Raw genomic sequence first — 17,291 nt, 5'->3', positions numbered from 1 at the left:
TGATGATGCACAGCTTCTCTGCAACCAAAGCACTCTAAGGTACTTTTGGATACATGAAACAAAGGAGACTTCTAGGTATTTCTGCTACAGTTAAAGCTGCTTTGAGAAAGTGCAGGTAAAAACAAAAATTACAAAAGAGATAGGTAACTAATGCTTGAGTTTACTTGATTAGCATAACTGTTACTTTGACACACCATTAAAACTAGGTTTACTGCATACGAGAAAAGACAGGCAAATTGTCTGATTTTATTTATGATATCCTGTATTCTTACATAGCACGTAAATGCTGTATCAACTCAGTGATAAATTATCCTGCTGCTTAAATTCAGCTCTCTCAACACTGGAGCTTGTTCTCTTGGGTTTCTGTTTCAGAGTAACGTCACATTACAACAGGTTAGTAGAAAAAGGGTGATCTGGAAGCTGGGAAATCAGGCATTTTCCGGGAAGTCACTGTGCCCAGAAGCCACTGCAATCTGCCTGCTCAAACCTGCAGGCGAGCCTCAGTAAGGACGTATCTGATATTACTTGTTCACTTGGAAGGGGCAATACCTGGATGACTAATGCAGTTATGAGAAACTTCTCCCCACTTCTCAGACTTCTCTCCTGTGATAACTTTAGTTCAATACAGTAGCACTAGCAGCAATGAATAACAAATGCCTTGAATTGGGAAATTTAGATAAGTGACCCTAAATTTAGAGAGCTGGCCCAGGAACAGAGCCTGGGTTACAGGGTTAATATCCAGATTTACCTCCATGGTAGCATCTTGTTGCTTCTCATTTGAAAGATGCTGCGTGGAGCACCAGGGCCACCTGGCACCCCACTGGGTTGCTGCCAGCGTCTGATCCCCACTGCATGCAGCACCTGGGTTTCGCTAGACTTTAACCCCATAAAGCAGAATTAATCCAGCTTCATCCAGTAATTCAGGACTGTTCGCTTTCATGCTTTCCCAGACCAGGGAAAGGTTCATGGGCCATTTACTTTTGGGGCAAAGTCTGAGTGCATATTTCAGTATTATGCTGTAGTCTTAAAATTACAATTAATATGGTTATAGTAAGACTACTACCAAATCATTGTTTAAATCCTAAATTGATACACAGCCACTACAACAACTATGCAGAGCATGTCCTATGTTTCCTTGTAAGTCTGTGCAAAAAAACCACCACTAAACATTTGGAATAAAATTCACCTGTATGCACAGCAGTCTGAAGATAATTATGTTTTTATTTGTCAGATTTTTCGCTCTTCCTCTATCATTAACACTTTACAAGCAAGCCAGACCCCATCCCTACCTCATCTTTTGCTCAATTCCTCCTTTATTCTAAAAGAACTTCCTGATTTGATTTGCATGTTGCAGCCCTTCCTTCTGACACTTCGAAATCCACACTCTGCAGATTTGAAGGAATCCAGACTGCTACTGCCTGATATTTCTTGGGCTTCTGATAAACAATGACATTACTGTATTTTCATCTTTGACATACAGAAAATGAACACAAACAAGTATTATTTAAGATTTATTCTGTTTCATTCTGCTAAACAAGGACACTGATCAAGTTTTGGCCAGCATTTAGGAGACTACACACAACTGAAATGAATTGCAGAATGTCATGCAGTACCAGCTGGGGGCAGTTGGTGGAGAACATTACCAGACTGTTGACGTAAGGAATGAACAGAAGAAACTACAAATACATGGGACAGAAGAATCATGCCATATCACGGCTGCACTGCACCTGAGCAAAAGTCAAGCAGTAGTGTAACTGCTAAAAAATAAATAAAAACTGCTTTGTATCGACTCCGTTACAAATTTCTTTTGAAGTTGCTGGCAAACATCTATCAAATGACCATCCACATTCCCATTATTATGGGATAACAGAGGCCATGAGACCAAGCGTTATGTCTGAAAACACACATGAAGTGTCACATTGGCAAAAGAATGGACGACCCCAGCCTGTTTACTTCTAAGTCTAACTACTTGATATTACCATTCATCAAAGGTTAGTGATACAGCCCCCAAATCTCTCTTCTGGTTTTGCAGCAGCTCACAGCTGAGCCTTTAAGCAGGCGGCTCACAGACCACAGAGCCATCGGGTTTTTTCTTCTTCATCAAGTTCCTTCCTCTTGTGCGAGGGAGCCCCTGCAAGGCTCTGCTGCAGGAACACCCTTTGCAACACCAGGCATGCACACGATCGCTTCCTCAGCTTACTTGGTAAAAGGGAGGATCTGTGCCCACCCTGGAGCCAGGTTTTCATGCAGACAGAGCCTTGCTACGGTCCCTACGGTGACACCAGCTCCTGACACAGAGGAGAAAAGGGGCAGCTCCGCACCAGCCCCAAGCTGCAGGCGCAAGCAGCCAGAGGCTCCGAGGGACTGCTGCAAGAGGGAGAAATGGCATGCACAGTCGTTCCCGTCTCTGAAACTTCTAGCTTAATCAACAGTGCTAGCAGCCAACAGCCGCAGTGTGGCTTCTAGGAAAATGTAGGCTTGAATCCCTTTTCTGCGGACAAAAGAGGGGTTCCAGGAGGGAGCCTGCTCTTCTGGCTGCCGCTGGGGCCCCTGGTGGCTCCTAACGCAGGTGTCCGCACTCCCTCTGCTGACCGAAGCTAAAACCACATGCCTGCTCTTGCGCTGGGGACACAGTCCTGTGTTACACGCTTCGAACAAAAAAAGAAAAGAAAGGAAATTCCAGTTACATGGTTAGCGTTAAGCATCCAAAGAGCCGAAAAGTAAGAGCAGCAGGTGACTGCTCCCGAATCCTGTTTTACAGCCCAGTGTAAAGCACTGGGCAAGTTAAAACTCATCCCTCGGCACCCGCATAAAATCATAATACAGCTTCCCTCGATTAAAATTATGATGATCTAAATCCACTTGTTAAAGTGTTTTTAGATACTTATAGGAAAGAATTGTAATTGTATTTTATTTTATTTTATTTAACAACATTAGAGTCTCCTGATAGCAACTACCTTAAATTGCTCTTCCCAGCTTCTCTTTCATCGTGGTCTGTGACCTCCCTCACTTCTAGCAGAACGAACGGCTTAACCGCAGACTGAGAAGCATACTGCTTATAATTTTATGTGGCAGGATAAAAAAAAAACCATGGTGAGGTACTTTATGAAAATGTAGAGAGCAAAGAGACGCCATAAATGAAAGCGTTCAGGTAGCAGAGCAGGCAGATGTCACGCTGTATTTACGCAGTCTGTTCGGGTGATCTGCTGTTCTCCACAGCTACTGGAGATGCTAACGTGAGAGGAAGGCTGAGGAGGTGGACGGGGAAATAAACTAGGGTATGGCAGTGTCCGAATGTGTGACCTCAGCCATTACATGTGGGAACAAGTGTTAAGCAGTGCACCTAACAGTAGCTCAGATCAGCACAGCTGTACCTGCCAGGGACATTCTGCAGAAAAGCACATGAACAGAGGGATGCTGTGATGCTGCAAGAACAAGGACAAATAACCTGCACATCCTGACAGCATCGTCTCCCTTTTTCCTCTTAGAGGTCAAGCTCTGCAGGAATCCAGGCCCTTGTCAATCTGGGAGCAGACACGCCAAGCTCAGGAAATACCCTCATGCAGTAATGACATATTTCATCGAGCACCAGTCCAGCCTCCCTTCTAACCAGCCCATCATTATTTGCACTGCTGGTATTTCTCCCAGCTTTGCTTTATGCTTTCAGCCTCAATGAACACGAGATAAAATTGTTGGTAGCATCAGAATTCATTCCACTCTCTCCAAGCTAGCAGTGTGAAAGGGGGAGAGAGAGAGCAGGGAATAGCCTCAGAGGGGACTGCAGACTCCGCATTTCCCTGGCAGCAAGGCCATCTGTGCTACGTGACCTACTTGTGGCTGCTGAACAACAACAGCACGCTGCAATAGGAGGGGACGGCTTTCACTGAGACTGCAGGGCTGCTGGGGATGGGGAGCAAACAGCCAAAGGAACTTTGCATTTCTCTTAACAGTGTAATTTAAAGTCTCAGCCCCTGGCATTGTAGACTTGCTGGGTAACGTATACCGGTGTTAGCCCTACTAATAATGGTAAGCTGAACTCACAGCTTTCTTTTTTCTCTTCTCTTCTCTTCTCTTCTCTTCTCTTCTCTTCTCTTCTCTTCTCTTCTCTTCTCTTCTCTTCTCTTCTCTTCTCTTCTCTTCTCTTCTCTTCTCTTCTCTTCTCTTCTCTTCTCTTCTCTTCTCTTCTCTTCTCTTCTCTTCTCTTCTCTTCTCCTTTCTTTTCCTTTCTTTTCTTTTCCTTTCTTTTCCTTTCTTTTATTTTCCTTTCTTTTCCTTTCTTTTATTTTCCTTTCTTTTCCTTTCTTTTATTTTCCTTTCTTTTCCTTTCTTTTATTTTCCTTTCTTTTCTCCTTTCTTTTCCTTTCTTTTCCTTTCCTTTCTTTTCCTTTCTTTTCCTTTCACTCAAAAGGAAAATCACTTTGAATATTATACATTTCTCCGCTCCCTCCCACAAACATTGCCTATAAGATAAACTTTTTTTATTACTTATCTGTAACAAATACACAGTACAGATGCATATTTTTCACTAATGATTGGCTGAAGTTAGTTTATTCTTTTATTCTTTATTTCTATTCCCTTTCGTGTTTTACGTCTCACATCCACCATCACCATTTCATCACCATAGCTCTTTGCTATCTTCAACTCTTGCCTTACTTTTGGTGTCTTCAGCAGTTTCAGCTTCTTGTTCAAACTCAAAACAAAACTACCTTCAGTTTCACCAACCGTAGCATGCAAAACAGCAAAACAAATACTTTCTGCATTTACCCAGCCCCCTGACAAAACCTCTTGCATGGGGCTCTCATTTCCCTATAGGGCTTAGAGTAGAACCTCTTGACTGTAGCCAAGCCGAGAGGAGCCTCCGCATGGTCTTTAAAGGACTCATTCCCTATATCAGGCACCTACAGCTGGGTCACCCTTGCTCCTGGGATAACCACAAGATCTCTATTTATTTCCCTCACGGTGATCTCCATTACTGATAGTAGATGCTGTCTGAACACATCTAAGAGCATTCCTCTCGCTAACTAAATCATTAGCAAAAAGCTGTTATCTGTACCATATACTGATCACAGATACTTAGTAAGCTTTTTATTTATGTATTTATTTATTTATTTTTAAATATATATATATCTTTTGGGTGGGAAGGAAGCAGGTCAGAAGAAACTGTCTTAAATTCAGGGTCATTCTGCTTTCAGGATAATACGATACATCCACTGTGTGCATGTGTACTCAGGCACTGTTGGTAACACATCAAAAGAGCTCTGCCATGTCAGCACTGAATTTGGAACTCATTTTATCCTGGATGTATCCTGTGATCTCAGACAGACAATATGAACAGTTTACAACTTGGGAGAGATAGTTTTTAAAGCTTTCAGCTCAGATATTCCCATCCACCTGCCACACATCCCTATTAATATCATCATGCCCTCAACAAATACTTGTGCTGTGTCTGACGGACTACAGAGTCACTGATACATGAGGACTTACTTACTGCCTACACACAGGCTGTAATGTTTTAGAGGACTGTGCTCCACAGAAACGCATATTGCAATTGGTTAGCAGAAATGTATCACAAAATCTGTCATCAGGCTCTCTGCAACAATTCTTATGAATAGTCTTTCCAACAGCCCTTTGGGTGCTTATCAGCAGTAATCCTCCACATATAGTGGGAGAATTAATGCTGGCCAGGAAAATTGTATCTTATCTGGAGGCTGGTACTTCCTAAGAGCATAACAACTGTTTAACTTGGCAAGAAACCAAAGCATGACCAGCACGTTGTATTGACAGATTGCTATGACCAGCAGTGCTGTACGCAGCTGCGATATTTCACTGTCTCCTGTTGGCTTCTGCAGTAAGTTAAATCCAAAACCAAGACTAATACAGTTGAGTTTGAGGTGTTATGAGAACAGTGTGTTCATCCAGTATGTGTGCTAGAAACAGTATGAACACTGGAATAAAAGCTAACTGACTTGTGCTTGTATGATATACAACATATTTACATCTTTGTTTAGTTTTCTACTTTACCTCTAGTAGAGGTGAAGTTAATCCACATTTAATTCAGACAGGCATGTAAAGGCTGCAGATCACTCACAAATTCACCCTTATGCAACACCACAAAACCACCAGGAGCCATTTATAGCTATTAATAAAAAATATACAAGATTTAACCATTGACTATCCTGCCTACACAAAACCCAGATAAAAAACTGCTCTTTGCGCAATGGAAACTTCACCCTCCGGAGTTTTGAAGCCTTGTGAGAAACCCAGCAGACTCCATCGCTGTCAGGCCACAGGCTGAATCCGTTCCAAAGGCTGAACGCTCACGTGCCAGCCTCACAACGCCAAGTGACAAGCGCTGACAATGACACCAGGATGCAAATGTTGCGGCCAGCGATAGGAAGTCCTCCCCTCTGAAGAGCATCACTGCTCATGCAGGACTCCCAAGTACGATCGGCTCCAGGTTCCTGCCCCACACCACTCTTAAATTAGAAACATTCCCAAGGGATTAGAGCCCAGACCAAGGGACAGACCCTGCGCTCACCGAGACAAAACGAGTGTTGTTGATTGTGCTGAACACGAGCAGAGCTTAGGGATGTACGAAGGCCCCAGTAACCACTGGGATTTAGGACGAGTACCTACCGCTATGTGAACATTCACAGCACTGCACCCCACCATTGTAACATAACATGGTATTTTGTGGTGCATCTTTTATTGTTCTCATTTCATAGGGGGAAATAAATGTGGCTAGATGAAGAAGAAACAAAGGCTTAGTCTCCTGAGGTGCAAACACACCATCGCTTTTATTAAGTATCTTAACACATCACTGAAGGACACACACACAGCCGGTCTCCACAACAGCCGAGGGCTATGTCTGCCCCCTATGGAACCCCTCAGCCAAGCCCCAGAGGCCCCCCGGATCTGCTGGAGCCCCGTCCCCGGCCGCCGAGCGCCCACCCCCGGGAGGCCGGGGCAGGCTCCGACCCGCCCCGCGAGGCGGGCCCGGAGCGCGTTCCTCCCCTCAGGCAGGCGGCGGGAAGACGGGCTCGGGCCTGCTGCAGCCGCCACCGCCGCGATGGAGGTGGAGGAGACCGAGAAGGCCGGGGCCCAGGGCGAGAAGCGGGGGCCCGCCGACGCCCCGGGGCCCGCTCCCGCCGCCAGCGGCCATTACGAGCTGCCGTGGTGAGGCCTGAGGGGGCTGCGGGGCGCGGGGCGGTGGGGAAAATGGAGCCGGGCGGTGGGCGGGAGGAAGGGCCGAGCGGCACGGCCATTGGTGGAGAGCGGGGCGCGGGGCGGGGCGAGGCGTGCCTGAGCCTATGGAAAGAGCCGGGGGGCGGGGCGAGCCGTGGGCGGGAAGAAGGGGGGAGGGGGGGGGCTCGCCCCGCGCGGCCGCTTCGCCTCGGGCGGCTGTGAGGGAAAGGGGGCTGGGAGGAGCCGCGCATGGGACGGGCCCGTGAGGGCCGGCCCCTTCCTCCCCTCGGCGGCCGGCTGCGAGGTGGTCACCACGGGGTGGGAAGCGAGAAATCCCCGCTAAGCTTGTGGGACCCAGCTCGGTCGAGGTCTGGCCCCGAGGGCGTGGGCGGTGCTTCCCCTCTCAGCCCTGTCCTGTCAGGCTGAGGCGTGAAGGCGAACCCGAAGTGGTTGTGGTGTTTTCATCCTATTTACACTGGTCAAAATAAAACAACTTGAAGTTCAACTTAGTGTGATCCTCCTTTTCCAGCAGTGCAAAGCGCTATTAAAGTTTGGCTAGGTGTGTCTGAAGTGTTTTACTTCTACAGGGTGGAAAAATACAGACCCGTGAAGCTATGTGAAATAGTTGGAAATGAAGATACAGTGAGCAGGTTGGAGGTGTGTAGCTGTTGCTTTATTTTTTGATGGGTTAGCTCAAAAAACATAATTCTGCACATATCCACAGACCAGTGGTGCTATACTTGAGTACATGGACAAAAAACTTTATGATTTACTTAAAAAATGACAAGTTTTAAGACATATCAAAACAACATCCTAAAGAAACAGGCCTTCTTGAATTGGGATGTTTAAATTGGCCCAGTTATGATACAACTTTAAAAATGCGTACCTGCTATATTGTTTCAATGAGTAAGTATAGTTTATATTACTACAGAAGGAAACAGAAATACCACTTTTTTTGTCTGGAAGAAAAATATTTTCTGTGACAAATTAGTTTGTAAAAACAGTATTTGCTAGCAGAATGTTTATACTAGCAAATATATTTTTAAAGCAAATAGAAAGGAAAGAGTAAAGACCTGTGAGATTCAGTACTTTAACATTTTTCCATATTATTCTAGGAACTGACTTAACAGTTCAACTGAAAAACATGAAAGCTGCAATGTTAAAAAAAAAAAAATGCCAGGAGGGAAGAAAATAAATGGTAGCTCTGTTTCTTATGATTAAAACAGAATAGTATTGGAAACTATTTCTTCCTACCATTTTCTTATATATATATTTTTAATTATTCTTTCGTAGGTCTTTGCAAAAGAGGGGAATGTACCAAATATTATCATTGCTGTAAGTATTGCCACATGGGATTTCACTGTTGTTGGTCCTGGCTTCTGAAATCTAGGCACAGCAGCCTCTCAGTATCGGTTTGCATCGTACCTGGGAGTACTACTAACAGTGATGTTGATTGTATGGTTACAGAGCAGTATTTTCAGCAGAATACACAAGAAGTAAACTACCTTCTGTTACTCAAATACTAAAAACTAACTTGGTCCTCAGGTGCTTATTGAAGTGTGTCTTGTGCTTCTCCTCCACTGTTGCAGGCAATATGCTGAACTCAGATGACGTTTAGACCTATGTTCTCCCAGCAGTTCCTCTGTTGCAGCTATGTTTCATGACTGGGAAGCACTGTAGAGAGTACAGGTTAGAAAATGGCATTAAACAGCAATTGTTGCATTTCTAGGGTCCCCCAGGAACAGGTAAAACCACCAGTATCCTCTGCTTGGCTCGTGCTCTGCTTGGTCCTGCATTAAAGGATGCTGTTTTGGAGCTGAATGCCTCAAATGACAGGTGAGAATGAACAAACCTTGTCAAGCGTTTAATGAAGAAGCAAGTATCCATGTTTATTTTTAGTTGAACTTAGGCCGACTTGATAGCTTTAATGTTACATTAGGGTCTCTAGTACTTGCTTTAATAAGTTTTTCCAACTCAAATTTAGGCAATTTTTGGTGTGCAACTAGCAACATAGTCTCTATCAACTTTTATAAACTTGATAGATACTTTCACACACAAACGGAGTGCAGAACGGTACTATCTTCTCAGATTTACTTCGAAGAGTTATGCTTCCTGCATTCATGAAGATCCTGATAAAAGGTGAATGAGTTGTTTATAATGAAACTCGTCAGTACTTAGGAAAAAAAGTGAAGTGATAGAAATTAAAGAGTAAGGACAGTTGGGGGTAAAACTAGGATATGGGTGTTAGGTATATAGAGGGCACTGACTCTTCTCTGAGGATCAGGCACTAAAGGCTGATTATATTTCCCAAATTCTGTAGCAGACCCTGTCCTGACATATTCTAGGGACGTGTCATGGAGGGTTTAAGAGCACAATGCTTTGTACCTGCCTTTTTAATTCTGTAGCTCTCCTATAACTATAACTGATAGTACAGCATTCCTTTTCTACACAGAACAAAAAAGTAAAATCCTTTACTTTTAAAAGTAATACTTCAGTGGGACTCTGTCTAGGAAGGTATCCATGTTGTGCTAAAATGATGAAGTCTGTCCAGATGTTTTTCTTAAACTGTCTTGATTTATAGCCAGGTTTATTGGTAAGGCTCTGTGAAGTACTGGCAAAGTAGCAGTGCAGGCTTAAAACAGTTCTGCCCTTGTTCGCTTATTACTCATACCTTTTGCCAAACATAAGTGCTTTTGTGGCAGTAAAGCTACTGATAGAAGCTGTTAAATTGCTTTTTTTCAAAACCTCCAAAAAGGAGGGTTATCGGTGTTTAATTCTGACTCTGCTAGGCAGTCTGGCTACCAGCACAGCGTCACAACAATTACACTGGCACAGCTGATGGAATGGAAACAAACGGCACAAGAATGGGGAGCACGAGAGCCCTTCAGCCAGTGTGTCTGCCGAATAAAATCCATTGTGTAATTTCACCCAACTGATCATAAATGACTTGAATTATTGTTCCAGAGGCATTGACGTTGTGAGAAACAAAATCAAAATGTTTGCCCAGCAAAAGGTCACACTTCCAAAAGGTCGGCATAAAATAATCATCCTTGATGAAGCAGACAGGTACGTTGTGGGTTTTTTTTTTTTGATCTCAGCTACCGTGTGAAATCTTTTTTATCTGTTCTCTGTCTGCAGAGCTGCTGTCTTGGACAGTATTAGATGTTTCTATCAGGCAGGCTATCAGAACAATTTAGGAGGAAATAAATGGGTACTGAACAGTGCTCTTAGAATATTCCTCATATCACGTAGAGATCATTGCTTCAAAGGAGATGCTGAATATTGGGGTGAAACACTTCAGGATTTAGCTCGATGTGATCTCAGCATCTTTCAGTTTACTGGCTGATGAAAATGGGACATTCTCCTCTACCTGCATGTAGTTAAAATTACTTTTCAGAGTATTAATGATTTAATTTTGTGTGTTAATTTTATGGAGGTCTCAGTGATTATCTGTGTTGTAGGGTGATCTGTTCGCATGCCTAGCAAAAGCTGCCTAGCTTACCAAGCCAGAATACCAAGTAATTTACAGAGCACTGTCTAGTATCAGTAAAGTCTGAAGCTTGTCTAAAAATAATTATTAGGCTGCAGCTATAAGTCAGTGAAGGGTAAAATCTGTCCTAACTCCTTTTCTCTTTCAGCATGACAGATGGAGCACAGCAAGCGTTGAGAAGAACAATGGAAATTTATTCCAAAACAACACGCTTCGCACTTGCATGCAATGCCTCTGACAAAATCATAGGTAAGGTGCTGTTAGTCCCTGGGTGTTTTAGTTAGACATTCCCCATACTGCTGGGTAATTTCAAAGCAGTTTTCAGACATACGTTGAGCCTGCTCATTGCAAGAAGCTGTGGTCCTTCAGAAAACTCAAACCATCTGAACATCCAGCTAATAAAAGAAAAGCATGTTTGTGTAGCCACTGAACCTTCTGAACAGCTGTTTTTAATGGATAGCGCTATGCGTGACTGCAGAAGCAGATTTCTTTGGGCTTAATCTCCATCCAGCTCTGCTACAGTTTATGATTTTTGGTGTATTGTTAACTGGATGTTGAACCCCTTTTGTTGTCCTGCTTTCTGAAACAATCAGAAATCAGAAAGAGTTGGCCTGTAGGCTAACACATTGCAGAGCTTTAGACTGCCCTTGTTTAGCAGTTAAAATAGTATGATAAACACCTACATTCAGAAAACCAGGAGAACAAAAGAAACTGTGCTTGATACATGTACCACACTTGGGTTCAAGGGAAGGGTATAAGAGTTGTGTGTGCTTGAGGAGGTGCTATATGCTCTCTGGTGTTGACATGTTCTTTTTCTTCACAACAAAATGACAAATGAAGAGTTGGAAACAGATATTTTCTTCAAAGCTGAAAAAAGTGGTATTTTATTTTTAAGAAAAGAGGGAAACGCTAATTATGCATCTCTGTCCTCAGAACCTATTCAATCTCGGTGTGCGGTGCTGCGTTACACCAAGCTGACGGATTCGCAAATCCTTGCAAGGCTACTGAAAATTGTTGAGAAAGAGGATGTACCATATACAGATGATGGATTGGAAGCCATTATCTTCACAGCCCAAGGAGATATGAGACAGGTAAAAGAGGGAAAGCAGTGAAACAAAGCCTTCTGTTTAAAGCAAAAAAGTTTGAATTGCTGCTCTCAAGGACTTATCTTTGGAGAAATAAAGAAAAGGGGATGTCATCTATGTCACAAGAGTAACTAAATTGCTTGGTTTTGCAAGGTTTTAAAGTGAATCTGCTCCTTAAAAGCAAATTGCTGGAAATCAGATGCTGAATTTTTGGGAGAAAACAATGTCTGCATGCATTTACAGTTCATTCTGTTGCCTAACTGACAACTTCATATTTGGCATAATTTCCCAAAAAGTGTATTTCATCCCGAAGAGAGGAGCCAGAAGTGCAGCACTTCAGAAAATAACTGAAGTCTTTGTTTGTCTTTTTGCAGGCATTAAACAACTTACAGTCCACATATTCTGGATTTGGCTTTATAAACAGTGAAAATGTCTTTAAGGTTAGTAATGCTGTAAAACAGTAAAGCTGGAAGTCTGACACTGTCTATGTGAGACCTTCCTTCAGATACATGAGACTTTGAAAGTCTTTACCCATTTGCAGACCATGCTATGTAGGTAGCGGGTATTAGTCAAAAAAAAGCGTGCACACCTTTTGAAAAGGCAGAGAGTGCTTCAGTCCCAAACAGCACATATGAGGCTTTCTGACTTGCCATCTCTCTCAAAGCACACAAATCACATAACTGCTGGGAAATTTCACAGGGATAACTTTTGAATCTATTACTTCTGTTCTCATGTAGTGCTATTGAGTCCACCGTGGTAGGATGGATAGCTGTGTTATCTGAAAAGTCGTATTACTTAAAACGTAATCAATTTAATTTGGATTGTAAATTGTGTCTGATTCAGTATTTCATCTGTACAGAAGCTTGGTGAAAATACTTGGGGGTTTAATACAGGGTGTTCTAGTATTTTGAAATATAATACTTCTCTTTGATACAGGTATGTGACGAGCCTCATCCTCTGCTTGTGAAAGAAATGATACAACACTGCATAAATGCAAATATTGATGAAGCATACAAGGTTGGCTTTCATGTGTTTTGTCTGTGCAGACACCTTTTATTTAAAGAATGTCTGTTGTGAAGAATTCGGTGTACGTTGCACTTTAGAAAAAGGGCAAAACCATGTATATGGATTAAGTCCTGTTTTTTTCTAACAGTTTGTTCTGATGAATAATCCATCAAGCCAAAAAAAAAGGGGGGGAGGAAAAAAACCAAGTAGTTTTGAAATTACTTGCTAAACAGAATTGATGTTAAATTGCTGGATAAATAGTACATATATTTTCACTAGCTGTATACAGCTGTCCCAAAACCGAATCAACTTTACTCACCTGTTAGGTTTTGCAGATAAACATGGGATTATTCTTTCCTGCACAGATTCTTGCTCACCTGTGGAGACTTGGATACTCTCCAGAAGATGTGATTGGTAACATCTTCCGTGTGTGCAAAACCTTTCAAATGCCCGAATATCTGAAACTGGAATTTATCAAGGTTAGTATTAACCTGGTTACTGGTGGGGTCTTTCTGGCCTTCTCAAAAAGAGGATGTGCTCCTTAACGTAGGGGTAGCCTCAGAGTTTTCCGTTTGAGATTTGCTATATATAAGTGCAAAATGTTATTTCTTTTTATTACTGTTTTTATTACTGTTTTCTTTCCTCCTCTGCCTCATCAGTCTGTGAAACAGAAGTTTAAAGTCTAACCACCCACAGAAGTGCCAATAGTTACTTTAGCGATGGATTAATAACAAATGTAATGCTGGCTGAACTGATTATTTACATCAAAGCCTCTAAAAACTCCTTAAGAACTTTCTTGAAGAGCATACTAGATTCTAGTCCAATGGATAGTAGAATATTACATGATTTTAACAGCCAGTTGACAAATGGTGAACTGGTATAATGGAAACACTCTTAAGATGTAAAACCTGTCCTCAAATACAGGCACCTTGCTCCTTATGAAGAAAAAATGGGGAAACACGGGCTTCAATTACAAAAATAAATAAATAAAAATTGATCTAATTAGTCTACATGGGAACATAATAGTCTTGCCAAAAAACAGTTTTCTTATCTTTAAGTGACTCTGAAGATAGTTTCTTAGCAGTAAGGGATACATTCTATTTAGAGGAGTGTCATTAGTCACGCCATGCAGACTGTGGGAAAAAACATAAGGTTTGACAATGTTTTCCTCATCAGGAAATTGGCTACACACATATGAAAATAGCAGAAGGTGTGAACTCGCTTTTACAAATGGCTGGACTGTTGGCCAGGCTGTGTCAGAAGACTGCAGCCCCTGCAGCAAGTTAGATACCTGACTGAGCTGAAACCCCTCTTCTGGAAGGTGAAGACCTGGCACGCAAGGTCAGCAGCTGTGCGTGTGTCGTGAATTCTGTCCCCCTGGTTTTGCTAAATCCCAGAAAAATAACCAGGTTCTATTGTAAAAATAACTTGTATTTTTTTATTTTTTTTATTTTGATCAATAAAGCTTTGAAATCTTTAACCCAAGAATGCTTGCCTGTTGTGTAATTGAAGTAGAGGACTGTGACAGTCCGGAAAGGAGAAGCACTAAGGTCTCTCTAGTACTCCGCAAAAATGCTTATAGGTAACAATACCAAGACCTAACATCAGGAGAGACAAAATATGAATCCCCTTGTTAGTGATTACACCTTATGATTGATCAAGAGTGGTAGTCTCACCAAGACCAAGAAGGAAAAACTTTTGCACAGAAAGAGCCATGAATGGAGTTACCAATGAGGCATGCTGAGGAGGTGCCATTTCTGGGTGCTCTTTATGTGCTGGGGGTAAGGAAGGTATTTCCACCAAACATGTACAGGAGAAATACACATTTCTTGATGGTGCCAGCTATTTATTTTGGATACTCCACCTATAATCTTTAAAAAAATACACCAAGTTCTGGGACACTCTGTATTTGTGTTCTCTGTTTTTGCTTGTCCAGGTTAGGTAATATTTTACAGTAATTTCAACATACCAAAAAAACTACATCATCATGATTTCCTCTCTGCTTAGATTTGGAAACCACCTCACAAGTGCAGAGGAGCAATAAAGTGTGAAATGTAGAAACAAATATAAATTGAATTTGACCACCTCCATATCAGGTGTCAGATATATTTCTGTAAGCAGAGCTCTTAACTTAATGAAGTATATTGCTGTTACAGCAGTCAAACAAAACGTGGTAGAAGTACAAGTTACTGGTGCCTGCTCTTCTCCCTGCCCCTTCTGTTGAAGATACCACCCCCAGCATCCAGTTGCCCAAACCACATTGTTTCAGCGCCAAATTGATCTCCGTGGGCAGTGTAAGTCAGCTCCAGACTAAAGACCGGCCCCTGCACTGGCTACGCCCTCCGTTTCTCCAACTCTGCCATGGGGGTAATGAGTTTCAGCAGCAAGGGCTGGCAGCATTGTAAATTGTGCCATCAAGACTTTCTGCAGCTCTTCTGACAGAGCTTTAAGACGACCCTTTTTTGACTCAAAGTGCTGGAAAGGAAGATAATTGACAGCTAAAGCACGGGCACATTTGAACTTGCTCCTGAATGGAATAAAGGAAACAGTTCTTGGAATAATGGATGCAATACTCTGTATATTCTTCTTTCACTAGATTTTAGTCCAACTGGGGTAAGTTTGATTCCTAGTTACTGAATTATTAACACTAGCACAACCACTGTTAAATATATAACTAACAATGTATTAAGATGCTTAAGCCACCGAGTCCTTTACAGACACATCACAGCTTTTGTCTGCAAAAGCTTAAATAAGACACCTTATTTAAACACTAGACTGATTTTCCCTCGTCTGTATGTCACAGACAGCCTTCTCCTAGTTAAATATGTTCACTGCCGAACAGAGAAAGAAGAGGTGTTACAGTGGCGGCTTCATAAAATAACAAATGTCATATTAGTAGGATTCATAAGGCTGCTCCTTACCCCAGTGGACGCACCTACCTGTGCGTTGTGTGGTTTGCTGTGTCGGTGCCAGCTGAAGGGAGAAACTTGGAGGATCACAGGTCCTGATGCTACCTGGTAAGTGCTTTTCTTCATGACAATACTCAGCAGCTGCTTTTCATCTCCAATTTGGAGCTGATTCTCTCTTGAGCTAATACTCTACAGCACTGGGAGGATTTCATTTTGCTCACCTTTCCTTAGAAGAGGAATAGTGCCGGTCCGAGAGGCCATCAGTGCAGCCTGTTCTCCCATGCTTGATTGCTCACTGCCTCTGAGTGCAGAGCTGCTGCATTCCAGTAGCTAGCGAAGGCTCCCTGGCTCTATTTGCGATAGCCATAGCAGCAGTGCCAAAATGACATTTAATGTGTCTTCTAAATTGAAAACAGGAAGCGCGTTGCTCACTTGGCTGCCTACCTAACGTGAGGAAAAGGAGCTATATGTACCCATGGGAGATGTCAATTCTTGAATTTTTGTCAGGCAACACAGGATCTGACAGTTTTGGTTTAGCACCAGAAATAATCCTTGCACACCTAAAAATGGGTCCTGAAAGGACAGCAGGTCAGTGAACACGCATGTACGTCCTCACCCATCGCAAAGAAAAACCTTAAGTCTTTCAGAACAAGACTATAAATGTTGATGAAGTTTACTGTAAGAGTCCCTGGATATCTTCCAGCATAATGAGATCACTGGCTGAAAAGTACTTCAGGAGCTTTACAAAGCTGAGGAAGGATTTACCCCTCTCTGCAGCTGGCTGTTCTGGAGAGCTGAAGGAGGGCAATTTGCTCGGTCCCAGTAAGGCGAGGGAACAGACTCCAGATCTAGCTACTGCTTAGGCGCTGCAACTTTCAGATTCTGGCAATGAAGGAACCTCATTCCAGGAAAACGTAACTGGTCTAATCTGCCTCCCTGCTTAGTGAGAAGAATTTTGTGTTTTAATGTTTTGGCCGCACGCTCACCTAACAGCTAGAACTTTCTGGGAGTCCTTTAACTGGATCTATTGCTGCCTGCCGAGGATCTTTTACCGCTGATAAACGTATCTTAAGTGCTTAATGTCTCCCTCTGGTTATGAGATGAATCACAAGTAGGTGCAACATCACTGCACGTCATTGAAAATGGAGCACTTTCCCTCCAGCAGATCTTGAAAAATCTAGTCTGCAGCACTTCATGAAAAGTGGGAGCTTCTTCAGGTGCTCAATTAGTCACCAAGGATGACAATTTCGTGGCCCAGCGTGGGCCAGATGCTCTGTTTCAGCAGCAAAGGGCTCTCCTCATCTCCTTGCCTGTCTGCAAGGCTGTGCAGAGCCAGTGCATGCTGTGGCTGTCACCGTGTCTGCACCAGGCGCTCTGGGATGCCAGCATGTTCCTCCTCTCTGTGGCCAGTGTCCCCCAGTCACACCAGCTTTTTGCAGGGCATTTAAACATCAGAAAACAAGAGGGCATGAGCAGAAGCTGAACTGGGAGGGGTAAGTAGAAAGGCAGGCTGATAGCTCTGCCTAGGGACGCTCCTGAAGTGCGCTATTTTCTCTGCCGGAAAAGTCCTGCAGGAGCAGGAGTAAATGCTGTTGTAGGAGTCAGAAGTAAAGGTTC

The 17,291-nt window shown here is 42.9% G+C and overlaps 1 protein-coding gene across 1 annotated transcript; it reads left to right on the top strand.

Annotated features, from left to right (window-relative positions):
• The first annotated feature begins 6,970 nt into the window (after positions 1-6,970).
• Positions 6,971-14,245, top strand: RFC2 (replication factor C subunit 2). Its single transcript, XM_083806512.1, has 11 exons — positions 6,971-7,176; positions 7,773-7,842; positions 8,479-8,520; positions 8,915-9,021; positions 10,150-10,251; positions 10,824-10,924; positions 11,609-11,766; positions 12,135-12,200; positions 12,697-12,777; positions 13,131-13,244; positions 13,942-14,245. Exons 1-11 carry the CDS (start codon positions 7,070-7,072, stop codon positions 14,050-14,052), a joined length of 1,059 nt encoding a protein of 352 aa, XP_083662638.1. The 5' UTR covers positions 6,971-7,069; the 3' UTR covers positions 14,053-14,245.
• Positions 14,246-17,291: the final 3,046 nt, after the last annotated feature.

Source organism: Anser anser, assembly GCF_964211835.1.
Source record: "Anser anser genome assembly, chromosome: 20".
Taxonomy (NCBI): Eukaryota; Metazoa; Chordata; class Aves; order Anseriformes; family Anatidae; genus Anser; species Anser anser.
Note: the sequence above shows the minus strand (reverse complement) of the source record. Positions and strands in the feature narration are given on the sequence as shown.